General features: G+C 45.8%; 1 protein-coding gene across 6 annotated transcripts in view; it reads right to left on the bottom strand.

Moving 5' to 3' along the window:
* The window catches only part of IGLL1 (immunoglobulin lambda like polypeptide 1), a 1,070,724-nt gene that overhangs the window by 891,879 nt on the left and 152,921 nt on the right, over positions 1 to 25,924 (bottom strand). The window contains exons 1-2 of one of the 6 annotated variants that reach the window (XM_069619931.1): positions 8,228 to 8,261; positions 7,757 to 8,065 (exon numbers count right to left, since the gene is read on the bottom strand). The exons of the other annotated variants lie outside the window; for them this stretch is intronic. Of the exons in view, the coding sequence (XP_069476032.1) occupies positions 7,757 to 8,065; positions 8,228 to 8,246 (328 nt within the window). The 5' untranslated portion in view covers positions 8,247 to 8,261. Of the gene's footprint in view, positions 1 to 7,756; positions 8,066 to 8,227; positions 8,262 to 25,924 lie in introns of those variants that run through there. 6 annotated transcript variants of the gene reach the window in all.

Raw genomic sequence — 25,924 nt, 5'->3', positions numbered from 1 at the left:
GGGAACTCTGGAGATTTACTGGTAGGCCTCCGGATCCTGGGCAAGGGTGGACTGACCCATAGGGAACTCTGGAGATTTACTGGTAGGCCCGAGCTCCCGGGGCAGGGGTGGACTGACCTATAGGGAACTCTGGAGATTTACCGGTAGGCCTCCGGACCCTGGGCAGGTGTGGACTGACCTATAGGGAACTCTGGATATTTACTGGTAGGCCCGAGCTCCCGGTGCAGGGGTTGACTGACCTATAGGGAACTCTGGATATTTACCAGTAGGCCCCCGCACCCTGGGCAGGGGTGGACTGACCTATAGGGAACTCTGGTGATTTACCGGTAGGCCCGTGCACCCTGGGCAGGGCTGTACTGACCTAAAGGGAACTCTGGAGATTTACTGGTAGGCCTCCGGACCCTGGGCAAGGGTGGACTGACCTATAGGGAACTTTGGAAATTTACCGGTAGGCCCCCGCACCCTGGGCAGGGGTGGACTGACCTAAAGGGAACTCTGGAGATTTACTGGTAGGCCTCCGGACCCTGGGCAAGGGTGGACTGACCTATAGGGAACTCTGGAGATTTACTGGTAGGCCTCCGGACCCTGGGCAAGGGTGGACTGACCGATAGGGAACTCTGGAGATTTACTGGTAGGCCTGTGCACCCTGGGCATGGGTGGACTGACCTATAGGGAACTCTGGAGATTTACAGGTAGGCCTCCGGACCCTGGGCAGGTGTGGACTGACCTATAGGGAACTCTGGATATTTACTGGTAGGCCCGAGCTCCCGGGGCAGGGGTTGACTGACCTATAGGGAACTCTGGATATTTACCAGTAGGCCCCCGCACCCTGGGCAGGGGTGGACTGACCTATAGGGAACTCTGGAAATTTACCGGTAGGCCCCGCACCCTGGGCAGGGGTGGACTGACCTTTGGGGAACTCTGGAAATTTACCGGTAGGCCCCGCACCCTGGGCAGGGGTGGACTGACCTTTAGGGATCTCTGCAAATTTACCGGTAGGCCCCGCACCCTGGGCAGGTGTGGACTGACCTATAGGGAACTCTGGAGATTTACTGGTAGGCCCCCGCACCCTGGGCAGGTGTGGACTGACCTTTAGGGAACTCTGGAGATTTACTGGTAGGCCTCCACACCTTGTGCAGGGGTGGACTGGCCTATAGGGAACTCTGGAGATTTACCGGTAGGCCGCCGCACACTGGGCAGGCGTGGACTGACCTATAGGGAACTCTGCAGATTTACTGGTAGGCCTCAGCACCCCTGGCCAGGGGTGGATTGGCCTATAGGGAACTATAGAGATGTACAATAAAGGCATTTGATTCCTTATACCTGGAATGGTTGGTAGAGGTCCTACGTGAATTTGGGTTTGGAGAGAGCTTTGTGAGATGGGTGCAGGTACTATACAAAGACCCGAAGGCAAGGGTGAAAACAGGGAAGATGGTGTCGGGGGCCTGGGACATAAGAAGGGGCACCAGACAGGGATGTCCACTATCACCCATGCTTTACATCCTGGGACTGGAGCCCATTGCGATTTACATTAGAAAGCAATTCTTCGACGCCAGAATAAAAATAGGAGGGGAACACCACATAATATCACTCTATGCGGATGACGTACTACTTTACCTGAGGGATCCAAAACACAACGCACCGATAATTCTAGAAGTATTAGACAACTTTGCACGCTACTCTGGAATACAATTTAGCAGACACAAATCTTGCATGTTTCCGCTCGCTGGCCTAAGCGGGATGGGAACTGAGAAATTACCAGAAGTTGGAATACAGTGGCAACTAGACACGTTCAGATACCTTGGGGTGAAAATCAGGCACACACCCGAGCTCACACATGAACACAACACAGTGGCTGTTATACAGGGCCTACGCAACTCAATGAAGTTCTGGTCCAAATTACCATTGTCAATGATGGGGAGAGCATCGATCACCAAAATGATCATACTGCCGAGGTTCCTATACTACTTTCAAAATGTTTGCTAATAAATCAAACCACCCTTCTTTCGCACCTTAGAAGTACTGGTTAGGGACTTTCTTTTGGGGAAGACACGCCACAAACTAGCATTGTCCACACTAACACTGCCCCACAAGGAAGGGGGTATACAACTCCGGGACTTTGAAAGATACTATCTAGTGGCACAAATGAGTCATGTCACTAAATGGCTATCGGATGAGTTAACTGGGGAAACGAGACTGCTAAGAGAATTGGTTGCACCATTGCATCTGAAAGAGATCTTATGGCCCCTGCAAAATTGCAGGGTACTAGACCCCATGCTACCAACACTTGGCAGACAAGTGTGAAGCAGGGTTAAAACAGTCTTACACTTGGCGCACCCCTACACACATGAAATGTCTATAATGGCGGAGTCAGGAATGGTCACTACTGATCTCGCCACCATCAGATACTGGGAAAGACTGGGCCTATATACTTGGGGAGACATATATGAAGACGGAACATTAAGAGAGCTGGGCTCATTACATGAGGAAGAGGGGGTACCAAGAGGGCAATTCCTATGGTATCACAGAATTAAACACGCAGCTAGAACAAATTGGGATGAATGACCAGAGGAACCAGTAGCTAACCCCCTGATGACAGAATTATACAACTTGAGCGATGGCTGGAGGCCAGTGTCGAGATTATACGCCCAACAAAATGACAGGCCTAACCCCCGCACCACCACACTGAAAGCCAAATGGAAAAATGATCTGGGTGTAGATATCACAGAGATAGAATGGAAAAGAGTGTTGATCTAAAGAAGTGTCTAGGAATGCTAGATTCAGATTAATACAGATGAACGTCCTATACAGAACCTATGTGACCCCCAGGAGGGTGGCAAGCTTCAATAAACAAACCAGATCAACTTGCCCATGGTGTGGTAGGGGAGAGGCCGACCTAATGCATATGTTTTGGAGGTGCGAGAGAGCACAAAAGTTTTGGACCAAAATAGAGCAGGAGTGCAGGAAAGCTGGAATCACCAGATATGAATGGTCCCCAAAAGAATGCCTCCTGGGCACTTACCCTAGACTAAGTAAGATCAAACACATAAATAAATTCATGAGCATGGCGTGCATATTGGCTGAGAGGATGATAGCAATGGCATGGAAAACAAAAGGGGGCGCGCAATATGCAATGTGGAAGAGGGAAATGGAAAGGTGGGTGGCAGCGGAGACAGAGGCCTGGGGGGTGGGCGCAGCCGGAAGCGATGGAGATGTCAACATCACATATGAAGCATGGAAAGCCCTGATCAGAGATATGTTTCTCCCATCTGATGATTTGCCCCCCTGAACAACTAAGCTCACACGAACACCACAGAACAAAAGAAACTGAACGAAAGTCCTGACCTCAAAGTTCCGTCCCATGAGTAACTAGTAGAATGGTCTGGATCGGCACCCCCCGTAACATACAGCAAATAATGTGACTGAATAAATGAAGACAGTTGTTGTTAATTGTTTATACGTTGTTGAAGTTGTAATATCGAAGGGGAAAGGGGAAAAAAGGCATTGCAATGATAATTATGAAGAAATAACCTGTAATGCATGATGTACAAATGCCAATAAAAATTGTCTTAAAAAAAATAGAGATGTACTGGTAGGCCTCTGCACCCTGGGCAGGTGTGGACTGACCGATAGGGAACTCTGGAGATTTACTGGTAGGCCCCCCGCACCCTGGGGCTCTTTGTGTGGTAACCTATTTTATTTCCACATTTTCTCATAGGAAAAGGATTGGACTTGCTGAAAATGTGTAGTATGGGGCCACTTTCAACATTAAAAAGAGGTGGATATTCCTCCATTGTGAAAAGCACAGTGAGCAAAACGCGAAGGCTGCGGACTCTCAAAGTGGGAACAAAACACAGAACAGGTTATCATGCCATGTTCTTTCTAGAGACGAGTGCCTGCTAACTTTTTTGTATTTTTGCAAGGAACTTGTAGTTGGCCAGCCTAAGTTACCTGGGCAAACCTGGACGTGGCCCCCTTGCTCACGGTGCTCAGAGAGGCCCAGCTCCACCTCACTGATGAGGCCCAACAAGGCTGAAATACGAGTCTGGGGTTGCTGTTGGTACTCGTGTTCAAAGGAGGTTTTCCTAGCATTTCGGTGCTGGACTCCCCGTGTGGGCGGGACAAAGACTGATATGCAAATAGTTATTCCTCCTTTGTGAAAAGTACAGTGAACAAAAAGCGATGGCTGCGGACTCTCAAAGTGGGAAGAAAAACACAGAACAGGTTATCATGCCCAGTTCTTTCTAGAGAGTGACGTCTGCTACCTTTTTTCCACTTGCAAAATTATTTCCGGTTCCTCCTTTGGTTCCCAGTCCACCCCTGGATGGCGCACAATGTTACTAGAGAAGAGCGCTCTAGGTAGACCCACTTTCCTTTCTGTGGTGGTCACACAGCACAAACAGATGAGTAGCAGAGACAGGATAGATGGTCCTACGTGAAGGTAAGTAAGTGTTCTAGTTTTTCTATGCAATACGGCTGGAGGGGGCAGGAGCCAGCCAGAAGGCATTGGCGGCCATCACAAAGCTTGTCACTCTGGCTTTTTGCAAGTAAGAATGACAGTGTTCCGAGCTTCCTGCCTGTTGAAGAAAGCCTTGTGGCTGCTAATTTATTTTTAGACCTATAGGAGAGGTGCAACTAAATTACATTGGTTGGTCTTCGTCAATTAAGAGTTCATAAGACTAGGTTTAGAACATTGGCATAATGGTTCTCTGGCCTTGCCAGTCTATGCCAGGTGTCATCTTAAAACGTGATTCAGAGCTGAGGGGAGCCTGGGAAGAAAGCACAGCAGTGGCAAGAGATCACGTGCCATTTGCACCACTTAAGCTCTACCACACTATACTTCCTGGGCGATTCATGGCATGAGGTAGTCCTGTGAAGACTGCCTATGGGTAAGTTACTGCTAAAGGTTACAGCCGGTAAGTGAACACGATAGCCTCACTGATAACAAGTGACCCTTGATGCTCAGGTGAGGTTAAAGCTCTGTTTCAACTTATTGCTTAGTCCTGTATATAATACAGTAAGGTTGCGCGCAATTATCCCATTCCAGAGGCATTGCGCCTTTGTGTAATACTGGGCAGCTTTTCAGGTTCTGATATTATTTCCAGATGCGCCTCGTTGCTTTGCCCTGGCCAATCATCTTGCAGCTGCCCCTGGGGTTCCAAATGTGTTATTAGGCTGAGTAAAGAAAGTAATTCTCTCACTTAAGCCCTCCGACTGTCAGGGAGACATCTGCCCTGCTCAACTCATAAAAGACTCTGCTAGAGACCTGGCCCCATTCATAGCCAAACTGATCAACGCCTAATTTGCATCTGGTACTGTCTCTTCCAATCTCAAACAATCTTGGCTGCTCCCACTACTAAAAAAACAAATGTTAGACCCGCTCATACCCACCAATTATCGACCCATTACAACTGTACAATTCCTGCTCAAGATCCTAGACAAGATCGCTTATCTCCAGATTAAAACATTCCTGGAATCCCATAAACTCCTAGGAGCACGTCAATCAGGCTTCTGTCCCCAACATGGAACAGAGACTGCCCTCATTGACTTGAAGGCACAGATCGATGAGTTGAGAGACAAGGGGAAAATGGCCCTCCTCCTTCTTCTTTACCTCTCAGCTGCATTCGACCTGGTGGATCACAGGTTCTTATGTAGACACCTGGAATCTGCTGCTAACTTTTCAAAAGAGGCTGTAACATGGATTGAATCCTTCCTGAGCGACAGAACCATGAGGGTTTTGCTCCTTCTGCGGCAGAAGACCCCATTCCCATCGCGTGTGGTGACATATTCACCAAGCCCCTCTTCGATGATCTGGATCTTCTCGTTATCACCTACACCAACTATGCAGATGATACCCAGATTCTCCTCCCTCTTTTCCGGGGATTATAGAGCGGATTTGGCCCTGGTGAATAGGGTGTATCTCATCATCCAGGCATGGATGGCCCCACACGGTCTATGCCTGAATGATGAAAAAACGGAACTCATCATCCTGGGCACCCACACTAACCTAAAAAAACTAGGACAGGCCTACTCTTCCTTCATCATTGGCGGTAATCTTATTAAGGTAGCCAAGGAGGTAAAAACTCTAGGTTTTTACCTCGACTCCACCCTATCCCTGACCAAACAAGTCAACACCATGGCCTCTGCCACAGCCTACACCTGTAAGCTGATCAGATCGGGCAAAAGCTTTCTTTTGGATGATAATTGCATTACCCGGGCTAGAGCCCTGATCTTATCTAGGCTCGACTATTGCAATGCACTCTACATTACTGCCAACAAAACTATCATCCAAAAAATTCAAATCCTTCAAAATAACACTCTAAGAGCGGCTTTGGGCATCCCAAAAAATCACATATCTCAGCAATAAGGCGCCAAAACAATTGGCTCTCTACACTCAACAAGATTCACTTAAAAACAGCCTCCCTGACACATAAGGCACTGAATAATGCTGTCCCTAGCTATCTCATCAACAGATTTCAAAGAAGAACCCCCAACAGAACCACAAGACTTACCAATACCAACTGTATCACCATACCCAGATTTAGGCTATCCAGAGTCGGTGGCAACGGCTTTCATGTCAAAGCTGCCCAACTATGGAACTCCCTACCTCACCACATTGGAGAAGATCAATCCTTCCCAAAGTTCAGACTAAGTTACATCAACTGGCTTACGTCGAACAACACCTAATAGCGCACCGCTATCCTTAGCCATGCTCTCACTCTGGCACCACTGTTGTATATTGATGTATCTTCTGCTAATAACGTTGTTATATATTTGCTGTATACTTGCTGTATATTCTGTCAATAACTGGCACCACTGTTGTATACTATATTCGTTGTATATTTTTGCTAAACTGCAATCTCCCCACCAGTACATATTGCATATGCGCTACTTTGTTTTATACTATCCTGCCTATTTTTTAACCTTTTAATCAAGCTTCTCATTACCTGTACTGCTGCGCCCTGATACCTCTTGGTCTGGTGTGCATTACAAATGAATAAACTAAACTAAACTAAGGCCCCTTCCACTTCTCTTAATGATGTGTGGTGCCTCTTAAGGATATCATTCTATCTTAATGTTTTTGCTTGTATGTAAATGTCTATTTTTCTGATATCAGCCCAGCAGGGAGGTGTGGAATGATCGTATTACTGAAGGATGTGGGCTTTGTGCCCTGCGGTCAGTTGCTATTAGCAGATGTGCCTGTGTGCTTTGCTCTGGCCAATCAGCGTGTAACTGCCCTCAGGGTGTCAGACTGTTCCACAGGCTTCTAGGATGATAACGCAGTGTTGTCTTTTTTGTTGATAACGGCATGTGACGCATTTTACTGAAATATCATCTTATTTTAAGGTTTATATGTTGTATTCTTTTATGGAAATGTTTATTTTTTCCGAAATAAAACTCCTTTGTTGTTATTGGATGACGTGTATTGCACTTAAGAGCGTATTTAATGCTTGTTTTAATGATGTAGATGTCATGTATTATAGTTAAATGATGTGTGTCTCTTACTTTCACACATTGTTGCTTTATTGATCTTGCGATTTATGGAGCGTTGTCTTTCGGTTGTGCCTGAAAGATTTTCATATAAATAAAACTGAACAATATCCAGACAGCAGAGCTGTGCAGTCAGGCAAGCAGAGGACCGGCAGACTGTGGCACAGTGTGATAGACACACAAGGCTGTGCTGCAGCTGGAGAGCGCGGTAGAAAGAGCACGGAGGTTAGTGTCTCAGTTCCCCATAGGCTCAGTGTCTCTGTGCAAATCCCAGTGTCATCACGCGACAGACAGTAATATTCCGCCTCGTCCTCAGCCTCTGCTCCAGTGATCGTCAGATACGCTGCGTTTGGGGTAGTGTCATAGGAACCAGAGAATCGAGAAGGCACCCCCGATGGTCTGTTATTAATCCAATACATGACAGGTTTCGGAGCAGCGTCGGGCTTCTTCTGGTACCAGGAGACAGAGTAGCTGCTAATGACGCCGCTACTCCTGGTGCAGGTCAGTTTCACAGTCTGTCCTGGGGTCACAGAGGCAGAGGGCTCCTGAGTCAAGGAAAACGGAGCCACAGCACCTGGAACACGAGCAGAAGAATCACAGCATGAGACCAAGAGCCGTGCAAGGAGTGTGCAAGTGTTACTATAAATTATAGTAGAACGTCACCCTCGAGCAAAGAGAACAAAAAAGTATGAACACGTTATTATAGGAATTGCTGTCACACGTGGTGCACACTTACATGAGCAGAGCATGGCCATCGCGAGGAGGAGAGGAGTCGCGCACATGGTGGCAGCAGAGCAGGGCGCGGCTTTATCATGTGAAAGGACCTCTGGCTAAGTCTCTCAACACGCTCTGTAAATAAATCCCCTGCAGTGCTGGGGTGCAGCCCCCGACATGCAAATCTGCTCACAATTTAGGGTTTCCATAGATATATGTTCTTGAAACATGCCCCGGACCCCGTTCCTCCCTCCCCCCGCCCCCGCCTTGCTCCTCCCCTGAAACCCACATTATTGAGAATACACTGCCAGTCACATGGAACAGAACAGCTGGAACTGAATTCACAGGATTGTTATCTGGAACATAATTTATTGGCGTTTCTGGATTATTTTACTGATCCCCCATGCGGGCAATGCATAGAAAAACCTTCAAACACACTAAACCAATTGGGTTCAGTTCTGGCATAGGTGCTGAGTTCACCTTCCTCTTCCTGACAGGTGATGCCTTAAGTACATTGCTCAACATGTCTACTCAGCACACATCCTATTAGAACCTTCTACAGCATCCCACACTATTCATTATGTCACGCTATTTATTTATTTTTTTGCATTTATTTCAGAGCACAAAGCCCTGAGGCATCTAGGCGCTAGTTACAGAAAGTGCATGGCACATTGCTGAAGTACGAGGATACACATAGATAACAGCCATAAAAAGGTGTGATTACACATACTGGCAAAGCCTCGCCCCGTGTTACAGGGGGCTAAATTAGGCCGCATATGAGAAATAGGTGTGATTACACAGACTGGCAAAGCCTCACCTCATGTTACAGGCGGCTACATCTGGCAGCATATGAGAAATAGGTGTGATTACACAGACTGGCAAAGCCTCACCTCATGTTACAGGCGGCTACATCTGGCAGCATATGAGAAATAGGTGTGATTACACAGACTGGCAAAGCCTCACCTCATGTTACAGGCGGCTACATCGGGCAGCATATGAGAAATAGGTGTGATTACACAGACTGGCAAAGCCTCACCTCATGTTACAGGGGGCTACATCATGGGGTTAGGGCTAAGAGCAATCAGGCTGCCACATAGTAAGGACTCTGTAGTTAAGTGAAAGATAAGCAGTGAGCATAGAGGGGAGGTCTCACCCACATGAGGGGCACTGCAGGGCACTCTGAAGCCCTCCAGAGGTTTGGACTTGAGTTGCTAAACCTCTTTACCAGCTCAATTCAAATCAGATCAGATTGTTTTCTCTCTTCCACCCAAGAACCTTATTGGGTCAATTCTTTCCTCATCTGTTCAACAGCTACATGAAGCCATGAGCTGGCAGGATGCCATCTCTCTCTGCCTCCTCCAAACTATGCACAGATGATTCCCAGAGTCTAACCCAGACTAAGGAGTCATCATAACTGAATCATTTTTGCATGTTTTTAAGAATCCAAGATGGGGTTTTTCACAACATTACTGCTTCCACCTGCCCCGACATTGAGAAGCGCCATACAGGACACTGTCAGGCAGATCACTACTTATATGCCAGTGTTGGCAGCCAGCACTGTAAAGCTGGCAGTGTCTCTGCTCCAGGCTTCCAGAGGTGAGTGCTAGCAGAAGCTCTTCATCCAGCAGTTCTTACATTGGGGCGATAATATGGGTCTATTGCCCACCAGGCGTATTGGGGAAAAGGCCACCCTCTCTGATTCAGCAAGAATGATCAAACACGTAGGTGCTTAAGATCTACAAATGCGATGCATCGCTCCCCAATCTCATTCTGCCTGATCCGTCATGTTCAGGGGCACTACTGCAAATATAGGAGAACATGTCCTCTTTCGATTGCAGGTGGGAATCAGTATGCACTGCCTCAGTGGATGCTTGGGTGCTTCGTGTCTGAGTACTGCACTGTACTCAGACACGTCACAACATGTAATGCCTGTGATATGGAAGCTCAGTTCCACGTATGTAATCATGCTCCCATCATCTCTGAAGAGGGCCCACTAACCCCCATATGAGATGTTCTTGGGATCATGTTCTGAAGTCTATCACAGCACAGCGAGCTGGCAGAGCTCCGAGCCCAGTAGAGCATCTCTTTAAACATGGTGCTTCTTTTTGGTTGGTTAGTTAGTTTCATATTTTTAACATGATGTTAGAGTCAAATGTCTTCTCTAACTCCTGGAAAGACACGTCATTGTGCCCAATTTATAAGAAAGGCAAACGCTTACTACCGACTTGTATCCTTCCTGGATAGCACGTTCAAGATCTTTTCTCGCACTCTTATGTATTATCTAATGATGGGGTGGAATCACGCAACATCTTATCCGACTCTCAACTGGCATTCTGGGATGGACTCGGCACTGCCAATCAGGCTATACATCTCTACCTGTGTCTTGCCAACTCTACATATCAAGGAAGAACCTATACATGTTGCCTACATGGACCTTTGCATAGGTTTTGACTCTGTACATATGTCAAAGTTGTGGTGGGTCCTTCGACAATAGGGGACACCATAAAACATGGTTAGGGCCTCGGTTGAATGCCAGTTGGAGTTGTGAGTCCAGGAGATTGAACCACTTGGCTTAAGGTTGGTAGAGGCATAAGGCAGGGGTGCGTTTTGGCACCTCTGTTTTTCTCCCTGTAGACTGCAAGCTTGAGAATACATTACTGGACGGCCAAGTGAATGTCCCTCGTTTTGGTGTCCTGGCGCGTGCAGATGATGTGGCCCTCACCACAAGGACACTGTGTTCACTCCAAAAACTCATCTTTAGAATGTGAATTTCATGGCCACCTTAGATCTAAAAGTTAACACTGCCAAATCAGCGCCTTAAAAGATGATTTATTTATACAATTGACCCGATGAAAAGATCCTGGACAAAGAGTCCTTTAGATACCTAAGGGTTACCTTTGATACAAATTTAAGGGACCACATACATTTGAATATTGCTGTCAGAAAGATGCTGCAAAGTACTGGTGCACATAATAAGTTAAGATTGGCATTGTGCTTAGATGCCAGCCAGTACCGATCGTCTTGGGTATTTAGGCGGCATGTCCCATGGCTTTAGGCACATATGGCGCAGAGCTGTGGGGATTTGAAGATCCAATTAAATTAAAATTAGTCGAAAACCAATTTTGTCATAAAATATTAGGATTAGCAGTTGTTCACCAGGCTTTAAGGAACCTATGGAATAAGGTGTCCAACCGATTTCCCTTTCTTGGATGAGCGCAGCCCGTAACTCAAATCCCTCAAATTCACTCCTTCGAATACCAAACCAGTGCTGTCTAACATTAACTTAGACTACATCATGACAAAAACATACTGTTTCGTAGCCACGCATGCACATAACTTGTGGTCGTCTAGTTTGGCTCTTAACAAATCAGAAATTAATCAGATACCCATGGAGCTGGGTGCTAAGAGAAGGGGAAATGTGGAATTGGTTTGACCGATGACGTTGCAGTATCTAGCCATTTCGTCTGTAGGCAAGCAGCCATATTTAAACTTTACAATGCTCATGTCTGTACGATAGTTGTTTTTAAGGCACAAGTATACCCATCAAATATGTGTTACCCCTTTTGTCTTGCTAAGACTGAAACAAGTTTACATTTTGTATAACTTTGGTGGAAATATGCTAATGTATGTGCATACCATTTGATCCCAATTTTGAAATGTATTAACATGAGCAAATGTCTTCCAGCCTTTAATTATTTGGTCTTAAGCAACAACTTGTGGGTATCCTCTGCTTTCAACACTTATTTTTATTTTAATTGTTTTATTTTTTATTGAATACATAGTTTCTTACAAACCTTTAACACTTATATAGAAAGGCACTCCAGCTTAGAACAGTAATACTGAAATTAATGAAATAACGGGTCTATGGTGTTTGTGTCTATGTTTTACTCTGATGTCTAACTTTCATTTTGTTATGATTATATTTTCGTGCATCTTGTACTTTAATAAATAGTGGTTGCACAATTGTAATAAAGTTTGGTCTGTCCGAGTTGGTATCAATTAAAAATGTACTTTATTATTACGGGAAAGGAGGGGTTACGGGGGAGGCTCCAGCCCCCCAAGATGAGAATAAGGGGGACCCAAATGCTTTACTGATTGTACCACCCATTAACCCCACCACCTTTCTTAAACATCATAAATCTGGTAGATTGGGGCACACAAGCGGTAGCACCGTATGCCGTATAATGGGAAGTCCCCTGTCTGGCATAGCGCCCTGGCCTCTATGACCCCAAGAGGGCAGGAATCTATCTCAAACCCACTGAAGGCCATCCCACCCTCACCCTCACAGACTCCTACCAGGAGGACAGAAGGCAGTCCTAGAACCAATGTCACTAAGATGAAGGAGTCTGTGCTGTCCATGAAGTGGCCTTTCTGTACACTTAGGTATTGAGTCCATGAAAACGTGTCACATCTTCAAGATATATCCGGGTCAGCGTACTAAATACTTCTTTTCCTGATCATGGTCTTCTTATCGGTGCAATGGAGACAACGCATATTCCGAAGAGGGGGAATCGGAATTAGTGGGAGAACCTGAATTGGCCAAGAGAGAAACTGTATGGCCCAGAGAAAAGACAGAACTTCACGGGAGGAGCATAAAGCAACCAAACGCGGGTGACCTACCACAAGAAGAACACAGCCCAGAGGGGCTCTGCAAGAATGCAAGAGATGAAACTGCCCACAGCCTAAAGGAGAGAAGATTTGTTTTTTTTTGTTTTTTTCTGATGTGTCTAGAACCTTTATTCTTTTTTTAAAAAAAATTTTATTTTCAATTTTAACAATACAACAATACATTAAAAACATCAAGGTGATACAAAAATAAACTATATACAAGATTACAAATCACTGAACACAAATTCCATCCCAGCCCCCAATCGTAGAATTCACATCCGAACATATTCAATTGTCATTTTCAGTATATTGAAAGAAATCTCCCCCATATATTATTAAATAGCATTTTCTTGTCTTGTCTTTTGTATAAAAACTTTTCCACATCAGCCAGACTATGCATTTCATGAAACCAAACATCTTTGTGTAAGGTAGTAGCAGTTTTCCAATTCCTTAAGAATATTTTTTTTCCAATCATGGCACCTCTATATAACCATTTCTTCGGGCATTGTGTTAGATCTAACAAGTTATCATCACAACCCAGATCAGAAGAAGAAGAGAAGCTTTGTGAGTTCTGTTGGAATTGCCTGAAAGTAATTAACTTACTGCAGAGAAGAAGGATGCAAGCAAACTGCTACCATCAGGATGTGTGAGATGGCTCTAGGTGCTGGGAAACCAATTGAATGGGCCTACAAACCCATAGAAGTCATGATATGCATGACACTTATATAGGCTGCCCTGAACTCATACCACACCCTATGTACGCCACAGGGACACAGCGATCACCACAGGCCGACAATGCCGGTGAGGAGGCTACTACATCATGGCGCCCGAGGCAGCGCGCTTCTTCCAGCACCAACACCCTGCAAAGGGGCCGCCCGGAAACAACACAATGCCGGACCCATCCCACGTCACCACACCGTAGCACAACCAGATGGCTGCAGCACCCACAAGACCACAGGGGGACAGCGCCTCATTCACCCCAAGCCATCATGCAAACACTGGATGTAGAGGGAGCCACCAGTGGGTCTGAGCCTGATGAGTGACAGACAGCAACAGCTGCACGTCAACCTGAACTGTTGACCTCACCCAGACGCAGTGAGACAGAAGGAATGGCCACACCTCATGGAAGCCCAGAGCCTGTTGCACAGGATGCACACACCCCACGTGTGCGTGTTCGTTGTGTCTTCACACCAGAGCCTGATGTTGATACACCACCATATGGTACCCCAGAGGATAGGTACTCGGACCGCAGCAGCCCCATCCAAACTCCCAACATGTCCCCTTACGGCCCCCCTTCCAGGCAGCGCATAGCTGTCATCCCGGTCCACTCAACACTCGAAGTACCATTGATCACGGGAGCTGCCGTGATGGCACGTCTGGATGTAATTGAGGCCAAGCAGGCGAAAATAGAGTCCATGGCCAAAGTGCACAACCGCCACATCAAGGCCATCAGCGGAGCCAAAAGGGATACCACTAAGTCCATGGCCCGATACAACGCGCGGATCCGGAAAGTGGTGAAGGGATGCACCGAGGCCATGACAGGTTTCGGGCAAAGGTTACGGGAGTTGTGCGTGGGACTATCTGCGCATGCAGAGCAGACAAGGGAATCTAACAACCTTCTCTGCCAGCAGCTGCAGGTCACCGGAGCCATCCCATCGACCTCTATTACGCCCACAGAGGGGTCCCTGGAGTCTTCACCTAGGCTCTGTTCAATGTGTAACCTGAGAGCCCGCTCACCAGAGGGCTCCAGACTTGGAAAGCGCCCGCAACCATCATAGATGGACATGGCACAGTTTTTGGAGGCCCTGAGAACATGCACCTACCTGCACTGTTTTGGGGAGTTCACTGGGGGGAGGGAGGATTGTGTGCTGGGGAGTTCACTGGGGGGATCAGGGGGGTTTGTGTGCTGGGGAGTTGACTGGAGGGCTGGGGGGATTGTGTGCTGGGGAGTTCACTGGGGAGTGGGGAGATTGCGTGCTGGGGAGTTCACTGGGGGTGTGGGGGGATTGTGTGCTGAGAAGTTCACTGGGGGAGGGGGATTGTGTGCTGGGGAGTTCACTGGAGGGCTGGGGGGATTGTGTGCTGGGGAGTTGACTGGAGGGCTGGGGGAATTGTGTGCTGGGGAGTTCACTGGGGGGATGAGGGGGGTTTGTGTGCTGGGGAGTTGACTGGAGGGATCAGGGGGGTTTGTGTGCTGGGGAGTTGACTGGAGGGCTGGGGGGATTGTGTGCTGGGGAGTTCACTGGGGAGTGGGGAGATTGCGTGCTGGGGAGTTCACTGGGGGTGTGGGGGGATTGTGTGCCGAGAAGTTCACTGGGGGGATCAGGGGGATTGTGTGCTGGGGAGTTCACTGGGGGGGTGGAGGGATTGTGTGCTGGGGAGTTCACTGGGAGATTGTCAAACATTTAATAAATCACGTTCCAAAATCATACAAAGCATGGACATTCATGATTGTGATCATGTGCTCTTTAATGTAGAGGTGATATGTGTTACATGTACCCATCAACCGTATCTGAGTCAATTATCAATCAAGCCCTGTCTGGCCAACCTCCCCTCCCTACCCCATCCCTGTGTACACATGCACCAGCTTCGGACACATCATCATCTTGACTTCCATCCCTAGGTGGCTGCACATCGGCATCGGGGGGCATTGGACATTCCTGAAACAGCAAATGTTGTGCAGCATAGTGTGCCTTCACCAGTCCTAATGCCCTCTCAACGCATATATGTGTACGTCCATGCGCAATGATGTATACCCGCTCAGCTTGAGTGTGTGGATGACGCATAGGGGTCATGAGCCATGTGTACTGGGGACATCATGAATCACCTGCAGGGGAGGGAAATCAGGTATGAGGACATGGTTGGTACAGTTGGTGCACAAGGCTCAGTAATCAGTGACATTGGCAGCAGAATCAAGTTTGTGTTGAAGAGGTCCTGCTATCTCATTGCTATGTTGCCATGCACAATGCGTCTTGCAGGACATGCATGGTCTGAGGTCGACATGCAGCTGTGTCTTCGATGTATGAGTCTTCATGTGTATCACACTCATGTGGTTCATATGCACTACTTGTCATATGGACACGTGTCTAGATGTATTAGGTCTGTCCCTTGTCGCTGGATGAGGGGACCCTTGCATCTGCATGTGCATGCAACATGTTGCTCGGCCATGTGTCATTGGCATTCCCTTTGGGTGGTGTTCCATTTGCCGATTTAAACTATTATGTACACTTATCCTGGGATGTGATTGGCCAATCAGGACTCATTGTTTCAGGGATGTTCATTGTCGTGAGTCAAGCAACTTGTCTGTTGTGTTGTTGTTGATGTGCCTACTTATGGGCACCATTGACATGACTGTCGGGTGGCCAGGGTGGGATGTCTATGGTGTGTCAGGGTGGGGAGCAACACTGTGACACACACAGGATGCATTGTGGTAGTTGGCCTTCCATATCTGACTGTGCTCCCACGTGTCTTTGCCATACAGACTGGTTATATTCTGATGTGTCCACGTGTCCATGGGTTCTCGCGAAAGGGACAGCATGGGAAGGTTGCTGTGCTAGTGCTGCCTATGTCTTCTGCTGGCATGCATGGATTTCACTGTGTGTCTCCACCCCCCATCAGATGTCATTTGACATGCATTTCGGACTTCATTTGTACTCACTCAGCATCCATGTGTTGAGGGCTCGGTGCCTTTTCATGTACGGTGGCAAGGTACTATTTCACTGGTTTATGGAGTCGTGGGTGTATCCTGGATAGCGGGTACAGCAGTGGCTGAGGGTTAGGTCAGGTCTACATGTCATCTGCACATTCATGGAATGGTAATTCCTAAGTTTTCTGTACACCGCATCATGTAACCTGGGTGCATGTGTGCAGTCCACGGCTGCTATGACGTTCATGTCTTGTCCAATGGCATGGCAATGGCCCTTCAGCTGTTTCACCTGTGCATGTGTGGCTGCCAATGCAATGTGCTCATTGACATGGAGCAGCAGTGCATCCAGCACCTGTCCCAGCACGACACTGAGGGTGGACTGGGCCATGGCATGAATCATGGCAACGGTGTGTTGGTAGCTGCCAGTCCCAAGGTATTGTGGCACGGACACAAGCTACACGAGCGGGGGCACTGCAGTGCTGATAGCCATACAGCTGCCTATGTCTGCCTGGATTGTGTCCAGTAACTGTGTGATGGTTGCCATGTCCAGCCTATACTCGGTCACCAACTGCCCATCAGTCAGGGCCCAGGGTGTTGGCCTGACCCTGGGGATGGCTGCCTGCCTTGCTGGTGATACTGTTCTCCTCTTCCCCACTACCCCCTGTGCTCCCAGGGCCCTGGCCTGGTTGGCTGGCCTCTGTAGCTCCAGGCGCAGAAGGTAGATGTCCACGTCAAGGCTCCCGGCTCCAAATGGTAGCATGGTGTTTTGAAGTGTGTGTCGTGCATGGGTGGGTCCTCTGTAGGCCTCTGATTTGATTGGTTTCACCTTGGCACTTTTGCTGTCTCCTGTGGTCTTTTAGCTCCAGCATTTGGCTAGGGGTATTTTCGGCGGATTTCCACCAGTTTTCTGTCGCTAATAGCTCCTATACTGGACTCCTGATGGCTCTGTAATAGCGCGACTAGGTGCCGGCGCTTTTACTGCCAGCTCCATTACAGCCGGCTGTACCTTTGCCAGCTGTAATAGCGCTGGTGGTATTTGTACACGTGATCCGGCGGACCATTAAATGCGGCGGTAATAGCATTACCGCCGGATTTCATTAAATGCAGTGGTAATAGCGTTACCGCTGGATTTAAGGGTTACAGCCCAACTCATGATGAGGCCCCAAGTCATATCAAATATTATTCAAAGTAATCAGCAGGACTCACAATTTGGTGGGGCAGCCATTAATTATTCAAATAGCAGAGAATTAGCATAGCACAACCTTCCTACAACAAGCCACAAATGTTGGGTCTCTAATCTTGCCACTACAGATCAATATTTGGGAAGTTGGGATTCAAATATATTTTAGGGTACAAAACATATTTCTAATTTCCGAGCTGACTTATTTTAGGCAAATAAAAATGGATTTTAATTTTTAAAGAAAACATTTTTTCTTGTAAATCTAACATTCATTCTATCTAGCAATTTCTATTAATAAAATGTCACAAGGTAATCATATTGGCCATCTGTTTATCAAGCAAGACTATAGCAGAGGCCCCCTATGTGGAATGTGGTGTTCTTGCCAATAGTCTGAACACATGATTGTAAGAGTTCAGGTGGTATTAAATATCATAGTGTAGCTGTTTAACCCACCTTGTCATTGTTGGGATTATTGGCTTGAATTTAGGAGGTAAAGTAGGACGGAACCCTGATTATAAACAAAACTAATGTTGCCAATTGTTCTGGCAGACATAAGTCATTTGTTGCTGCCTTCTTCAGGACGAACTACATTAAATATTTAGTGCGTAAAGATCTCACGTGTAGGCTGCTTCATTGCTGAGTACAAAGTTGTTATATTTGTATGCATGAGAAATATACTTGTACTTATGTAGACGAGAAAAAAAACATTGACCTGAAGTATTGTAAAAAGGGCATAATACAGACATGGCAATTCCATTTCTATGAATTTTACAAATGAACATTTTGAAATGGTTGTTACATACACCAGGATGTAAAGGGAGCTGGGAACATAAAATGGGGACATTACAAGATGGATCATTCAAGTATGTTGTCATTAGTAACATCATGTACAGTTATCTAGAATTATACAGCAAGCCGTTCACAGCAATTATAATTGTCAATTGCTCTTTTATATAACACACTTAATAGGGAGACCCTCCGGTTTCTAAGCACAGCCGGGGTTTGAACCTGTGTTGCTATGTGTTGTCTTGTTTCCAAGACAAACACATTTCCCCTGAGCTACCCTCCCACCAAAGTGGATTACAGTGGAGGGATGATGTATATGAAGAGATCAGGGTAAGTCTCAAGGCAGAGCAAGTGATTATTGAGGACAATCTTGAAGCTGGACAATGTGGGACTGTCCTTGATTTCAGTGGGCAGAGAGTTCCAATGGTGAATTGTAAGGAGTTTAATGGAGCAATAGGTAATATATCTTGTTACAACCTAATTTCCCAAACCAGTGCATTTTGCCATTATATTAAATAACTTTCAACCACAAATGACAACAGGAACTTTTAACAGGGTCATTTTAATATTTGCTAACAGGATCGGGTCTCGGGAGGATAGCTCAGGGTAAATGTGCTCACCTTGGAAGCAAGACGACGCGGAGCAACACTGGTTCGATCCCCAGGTCCACGCTTAGAAACCTCTGGGTATTAAGCGCGTTATAAATAACCAATCATATCATATCATATTAGGGCCGTTGGAGTTACTATAAACGGACATGCAAAGATTGAATGATCAGAACTATTGTTTGAGAGCTTAATGCAAGCAGATAACTGAATATTGGAATGAATGCTTCAAATTAACTAATAGGATTCTTATAACTCAATTTGATCTTAAGTCATAGAAATCAACAGAAGAAATAGACGTATGTCTGGTATACACACTTGTCCCACAAAAGAAGAAACAAGTTTCCCTTTTGTTGATTTTACTTAATCCCTCTAAATCTATTTCTTTGGAAAGTATTATATCTATCCAAGATATCTTCAGCCAAAAATTAACAAACTCCAGAAACGAATTCTAACTCTATCAATACGTTAAATGAAAAACCCACTCAATGTACAACATCCTAAAATCTGGTTGATACGTTTGTAGTAGGGTTTTAGTTGAAGCAGAGTTCCTCAGATGAAAATGATGATGATAATGATTCTTTTATTTATATTACGCTTACGCCTAAGCGCTGTACATAGAACATATATATGATCTTGCTAATTAACAATATGAATATTACTTTCTTACCGTGGAACCCCTGTCTAACGCACAATTGATTTCATATCTTACCATATTTGTTAATGACTCTATTCTGCAGAGCTATGGTCCAGGTGGCTTAATAACTTCCAGAATAACACTACTACTGAAGAAGCCGTCCTTTGACCCAGGCGATTCATTAAGCTATCTCCCTAGCTAATTCTCCTTTCCTGGCAAACATACTAGAATGGTGGGTTTCGGTGGACTATCTAATTCTTGCCACCTTCTTCGGGACTGTCTTCATGCAAGGAGTATACAGATGTCTGGCATAGGGTATGACTGTGTGTAGGTCACACTCTCGCTGTGTCCAAAAACCATTAGTCAAATTGGAATGGTCTCACCTCTCATTGGTCGTTGGAAATATTCGACCTGCCCCTGTAAAAGTTGGAAGGCACAGTATCACTACTAGGGTCAATGATATCAAATATTAACTCATTTGTAATCAATTTTGGAGCATACACACATTTTGGGCCAAAAATACTCACAGGTCAGATTATTTACTTGAATTTATATTGCTGGTGTCTGTGAATTTAGCTGGTGACCCAGAGAGTTCACACTAAGAAATTCCTGTCAGAGAAGAGAAGGGTTGCATTATCATTCTGGTATCTATGGTGTCTGTGGATACATGGTGCACACTCTTATCAGGGTTCTTGAAATAGCCGCATTCTGTATTTATTGTAGACTAATCAATTTTCCATTTTTATTTCTGTTTATTTTTTTAAAAATATTATATGTTTGGAACCATCTAGTTTCCTAGATAATCTGGATGGATACATAAATGGTGTCAATTGCCTAAGGCATGTGGCCTTATACGGCAGTTTAGTTTACCATGATATCACTAGTCTTGAAGTGATTGTCGATGTTGTAATTATTTAGCTTCTGCACAGACTAGTGCGCACTTGAGGTGCTGGGAGCCTTAGTTGTTAAGTGCTGGACGTGCATGTCTGGCATTTCTTAGGAAACTCTCCTAGCTGCCTGGGAAGTATAATGCAATGGTTATGTATGCTTTCTGCTTTAGAAAGACACTTGTGCTACAACACACCTTCTTGACCTTTTTCCATGCATTGGTATTGTTTCCCGTCTTGGCTATGTCACGGGCGCTTAATCTTGTGAAAACAAACCAAAATGTAATCCCTCACACATACCTGCCGACATTTGAAAATCAAAAACCCTGAGACGGATGCCCCACCCATAGCCACACAAAGCCCCACCCACCTGCCAAAAAGGTAAACTCAGTTATTGTAGCTGCCATTAGAATATCAACAGAAAATAAAACAACTTCATTATATGCAACCAGTATTCAAATAAAAATAAAATATTTAAATGAATGCAGTTAATAAAAAAAAACGTTAGGATTATTTAAAGGTTTTTGGAGATCAGCTTACTGGAAAGCTTCAGGAGTTGTGAGACGAGTTCAGGTCCTGAAACTTTGCTGACAATAATTGGCTTTTTAAAGGGTCATAAAGGGCAGCGGGTGAAAGCTAATGGCTGGTATGGGTCCACGTTTCACTGTATATAGCAGCGGCAATAGCAAGACACTGATTAAAAGCTTTAAACTTAGCATGGCCTTCAGGTGGTTCAAAAGACTAGACAGGCAAGCAGAGCATAGTGTTATTTTGCTTTTGTCACCTTGAATGAAGACTTTGAGGCTCCTGGGGATGGCTCACATGACTGACACGCTGCAAGCAGCAGATCATGAGCCGAAGCAAGGGCCAACTCCGAGGGAGGGGGGCTGGATGATGGATGGGTCACACATGTACACACACGTAGGGACAGCACCGCAGCCCACAACGAGTCTACAGCAGGAGACTCACTCAGCAAGTCGGCAGGTATGGCGGGGGCAGGGCGGGGGTGCCAGCGAGGATGTTAGGCTGGCAACTGACTGCAGGTGGTGTATTTTCTCCCCCATGAAAAACCCGGAGACTCCACGCTGTTCCTGGAGAACCAGAGAATAGAGTAAAAACCCAGAGTCTCTGGTCTAAATCCAAAGGTTAGGCAGGTATGCACTCACAGTAGAAGACATCATAGTTATGAACACAATTGTGTATAACGTGAAGGTGGTTAGTCAGCTTACCCGTGGCAGCAAAAACGTTGGCGCTCATTTACAGATGCGAGACGTGCAAAATCTTGTCGCGCGCGACCGGAGGGCTTAAATGTTAAGTTTTGCTGCTATGGACTCCGCATCTGGCACGTTATGAAGTTTGTTTGTTTGTTTGTTTGTTTATTCATTTGTTAAGCGCACCAGACTCGTAAGTAAAAGGGCGCATTGACAAGGAAATGCAAGGCTTACATGATTACGTATACACAGGTTACAGACAGGATATATACAATATGAACAATAGGACTGTGGCAAGTTTGCATGATTACGGGATATATACAATATGAACAATAGGACTGAAGCAATATTGCATGATGACAGGATATATACAATATGAACAATAGGGCTGGAGCAAGGGTGCAAGCACTAGGATATAAAACTTATATGGTTACAAATGCATGGGCTGCAGTATTTACATAAAGAAAGAGTATAGCAAGATATACTGTTTCTTGATTGCAGGATAGTGTCCTCAGGGAGAGGGTGATGGGGAGCTAAGGATTGGTGGCAGTGATATGCTTTATTAAGTTTTTCCTGAAAAGTGGATATGGTTGGTCAGCTCTCAACTCCTGGGGCAGTGAGTTCCAGCTTCTGGCTGCCTTAACAATGAAGCTGTTGCCCCCGATGGTAGTAAGTTTGTATTTGGGGATATTTAGGCAGTTAGTGTTCCCCGTTCTAGTGGGTCTGAGAGAAGTTCTTCTCTGAAGTTTGTCTATAAGGTAACTGGGGGCCGCGTTGTTCAAGGCTTTGTGTGTCAGAGAGAGTGTTTTTAGAAGTATTTTATTGGATGTGGAGAGCCATTTGTGTTGATGTCTCAAGGCAGAGATGTGGGTTTTCATATTTATGCCAAGGGCTGCTCTTAAGGCATTATTCTGTAGCGTTTGGAGCTTATTAGTGGTGGATTTGTTAGCCCCAATGTAGAGGGCATTGCAATAGTCGATTCTAGAGAGTATAAGAGCTCTAGCCAGGATCAGACAGCTATAGTCAGAGAGGAACGGTTTACCAGCTCTAAGAAGTTTGCATGTGTAAGCTGTAGACGAGGTAAGGGATTTGACCTGTTTGTCAAAGGATAGTGTGGAGTCCAAGTAGAATCCCAAGGTTTTTACTTCCTTGGAGACTTTTATGGTTTTGCCGTCAATATTGAAAGATGAGTATTCTTGACCTAGTTTTTTAATATTGGCCTGCGAACCCAGTATTATTAGTTCAGTCTTATCATCGTTCAAGCATAGGCCGTGTGTGGCCATCCATGCTTGGATGATAAGGTAAACTTTGTTCACTAGGCCCGTGTCCGTACCGTAATCCCCAGAAAGTGGTAGGAGAATCTGAGTATCATCTGCATAGTTAGTGTAGGTGACACCCATCTGGTCCAGATCGTCGAACAGTGGCTTAGTGAAAATGTTGTAGAGGGTGGGCGAGACGCAGGATCCTTGCGGAACGCCGCATAGGATGGGTGTAGGCTCGGCACATGCTGAGGAGAAGACTCTCATGGTCCTCTCACTCAAGAAGGACTCGATCCACTTGATAGCGTCCGTGGAGAAGTGAGCTGCAGAGTCAAGGTGCCGACATAGGACCTTGTGGTTGACCAGGTCGAATGCAGCGGAGAGGTCGAGTAGGAGCAGGAGTACTGTCCTTCCTTTGTCTCTCAGCTCGTCTATCTGGGACTTAAGGTCAATTAAGGCAGTCTCAGTTCCGTGCAGTGGACGGAAGCCAGATTGTCTGTTGCCCAGGAGTTTGTGCAATCCTAAATGCTTCTGAATTTGAATATAGGCGGCTTTAGTAAAAATGGGACCGTGGTAATAGGTCGGTAGTTTGTAGGAATGAGGGGATCAAGTGTCTGTTTCTTGAGGAGTGGTAGCACCCAGGATTGCTTGAGGTTGGCAGGTATAGTACCTGTAGCAAAAGAGGCATTTATCAGTTTGGTTATAAATGGGGAGAGTTCTCTAGCAGCGTCTTTTATTAGCTGTGCAGGGCAGATATCCCCTTTACAGTTTGAGGGCTTTAACGATAGGATAATTTTTTCTACCTCTAGGATGGACATTTTAGAGAAGTGGAATGTGGCATTATGTGCTGGTGGTGGCTCATTGGGCAGGAGAGTGTTAGGCGATTGCTGTAGGTTTAGAGCCTTCTTTTTTAGTTGAATTTTATTCTGAAGTGTATCGATTTTATGCGCTAAGGCTTGTTGTATGTCTGTGCACCAGGATTTGTCCTTGGTGCAGACGTCCGGGGTAGCAATAGGGGACTCTAGTTCTTTGAGTATGCAGAAGAGTTCTTTCATGCTTGAGTTTGAGCTAGCAATGCGTTGGTCGTATGAGTCGCGTTTTGCTTGGCAGATTTCCTTTTTGTAAAGTGAGGAAAGTGCAGTTAATTTGGCTTTATTCTCACTAGAGGGGCATAGTCTCCAGTTTGTTTCACTTTTGTTCTTTAAGGTGCAAAGGTCTTTGAGTTGTGGGGTGAACCACTTGTTTAGGTGGGCTATGGGTTTGCTCGGTCTGAGTTTGATAGGAGCAATTTTATCCAAAGTGGTGAGCATGATATTGTTAAATTCCTGAACTAGGCTGCTGGGGTCGAGATTATCAGGCAGTGCGTTGAGAGTAGGCAGTATGGCGGGGATGATTTTTTCTACCGTAATGCTTTTATTGCTTCTGGTTGGGCATGGTGGCGCTCGTGGTCGGGCCAGTGGAGTGGGTCTGACAGTGGATAAGAGAAAGGAGATCAGAGAATGGTCTGTCCATGCTAAAGGCAGGATGGAAGTAATAGAGGCAGAGCAGTTAAGGTCCGCTACCCAGTCCAATATTCTCCCTTTAAGGTGGGTGGGTGTAGAGACATTTTGAGTAAGGCCTAGTGCTTTGATCGTATTAGCTATTTCTGTGGCATTTTTGTCTGTTTGGTCGTTGAATCCTAAGTTGAAATCGCCTAATATAAGTAGTTGGGTGGAGGGTTTCCAGTTGTTCATAATTATATTATGCAAGTCTTCCTCGGAGGTACCAAGAGGGCCGGGTGGTCTGTATATAAGGTGTATGGTAATAGATTGTGACTCGTTTATCTGCATTTTGGCAGTGAGGGTTTCGCATGATTGTAGAGGCTGGGTGGGGGCACCCCAAGTTCTTTGCCATACCATTGTTTTCAGAGCGCCATCTTGGAATGCATTCAATAGGCATGTTCAACGGTTTCTAGCTAGTGTGTACTGTTAGCTCCAGGTTTCAAATTGCACAATTGTGCTTGTCTATTAACCAAATAGGTGTCATGTTATGTCTGAATAGGTCCATAAATCTTAGTAGAGAAGGTTCTCAGGATTTTCACAATGCATATGCATGAAAGCATTGTGCAAGCAATGCATTACAGGGGCACTTGCATACTTGCTGTTCATTCTGAATTCCTGATTGGCTTTTTACAATTCTCTGACTCCACAGGACCCGACCTCTGTATACCTATGTGTGTTGTGCTAAATGGAGGGTGTGGCCAAGGCTAGGGGAGGTGTGGCCAACAGCCTTGACTTTCTTTAGTTTTAGTGAAGATTTTGACATTTTACAGCACAACAAAACTAACACAAAACAGAGGGAAAATGTCCAGGGGCCCTGGATATTGTGTTATAGACAAGGAATTGGACAAGTGGCAGCTGCAGAGGAACATTTTAATGATGAAATGTCATATTGATAGGTTACAGGTGCTGTGCCCAAGGGACCACTACTAGACCCTTTAAAATCAATACATTTATCAATTATCAAGGGCGTCTATACCTTTGTTGTAAAATATACTAATTGAGGAGACTATGAAAACAGATACACAGGGTGTGGCTTAGCGCTGACGAGAATGGCTGCCTAGTTTCCATGCTACCGCACTGGTGGCGTTACATGTTTATGTAATGAACGTCGCTCACAAGCCTTAGCTTATATAGGCGAGCACCTGCTTCATTCCTGAAGGTTTGTGGTGCTGTTTTCCCCTGCTGAATTCTGGTGTGGAGGCTCCATACAGCTGCTCCATCGACCAAACTATAAGGAATTTCAATCAGGCACACACCCAAGTCTCGCCTAGCATGTAGTGCGCAAATGAAACCCTTATTTTATTTATTTTTGTCTAAAGGTTCAATGTTCTGAATGATATACAACTCATATCACACCCT

This window comes from Ambystoma mexicanum, chromosome 10, assembly GCF_040938575.1.
Source record: "Ambystoma mexicanum isolate Mex_15411 chromosome 10, UKY_AmexF1_1, whole genome shotgun sequence".
Classification (NCBI taxonomy): domain Eukaryota; kingdom Metazoa; phylum Chordata; class Amphibia; order Caudata; family Ambystomatidae; genus Ambystoma; species Ambystoma mexicanum.
Note: the sequence above shows the minus strand (reverse complement) of the source record. Positions and strands in the feature narration are given on the sequence as shown.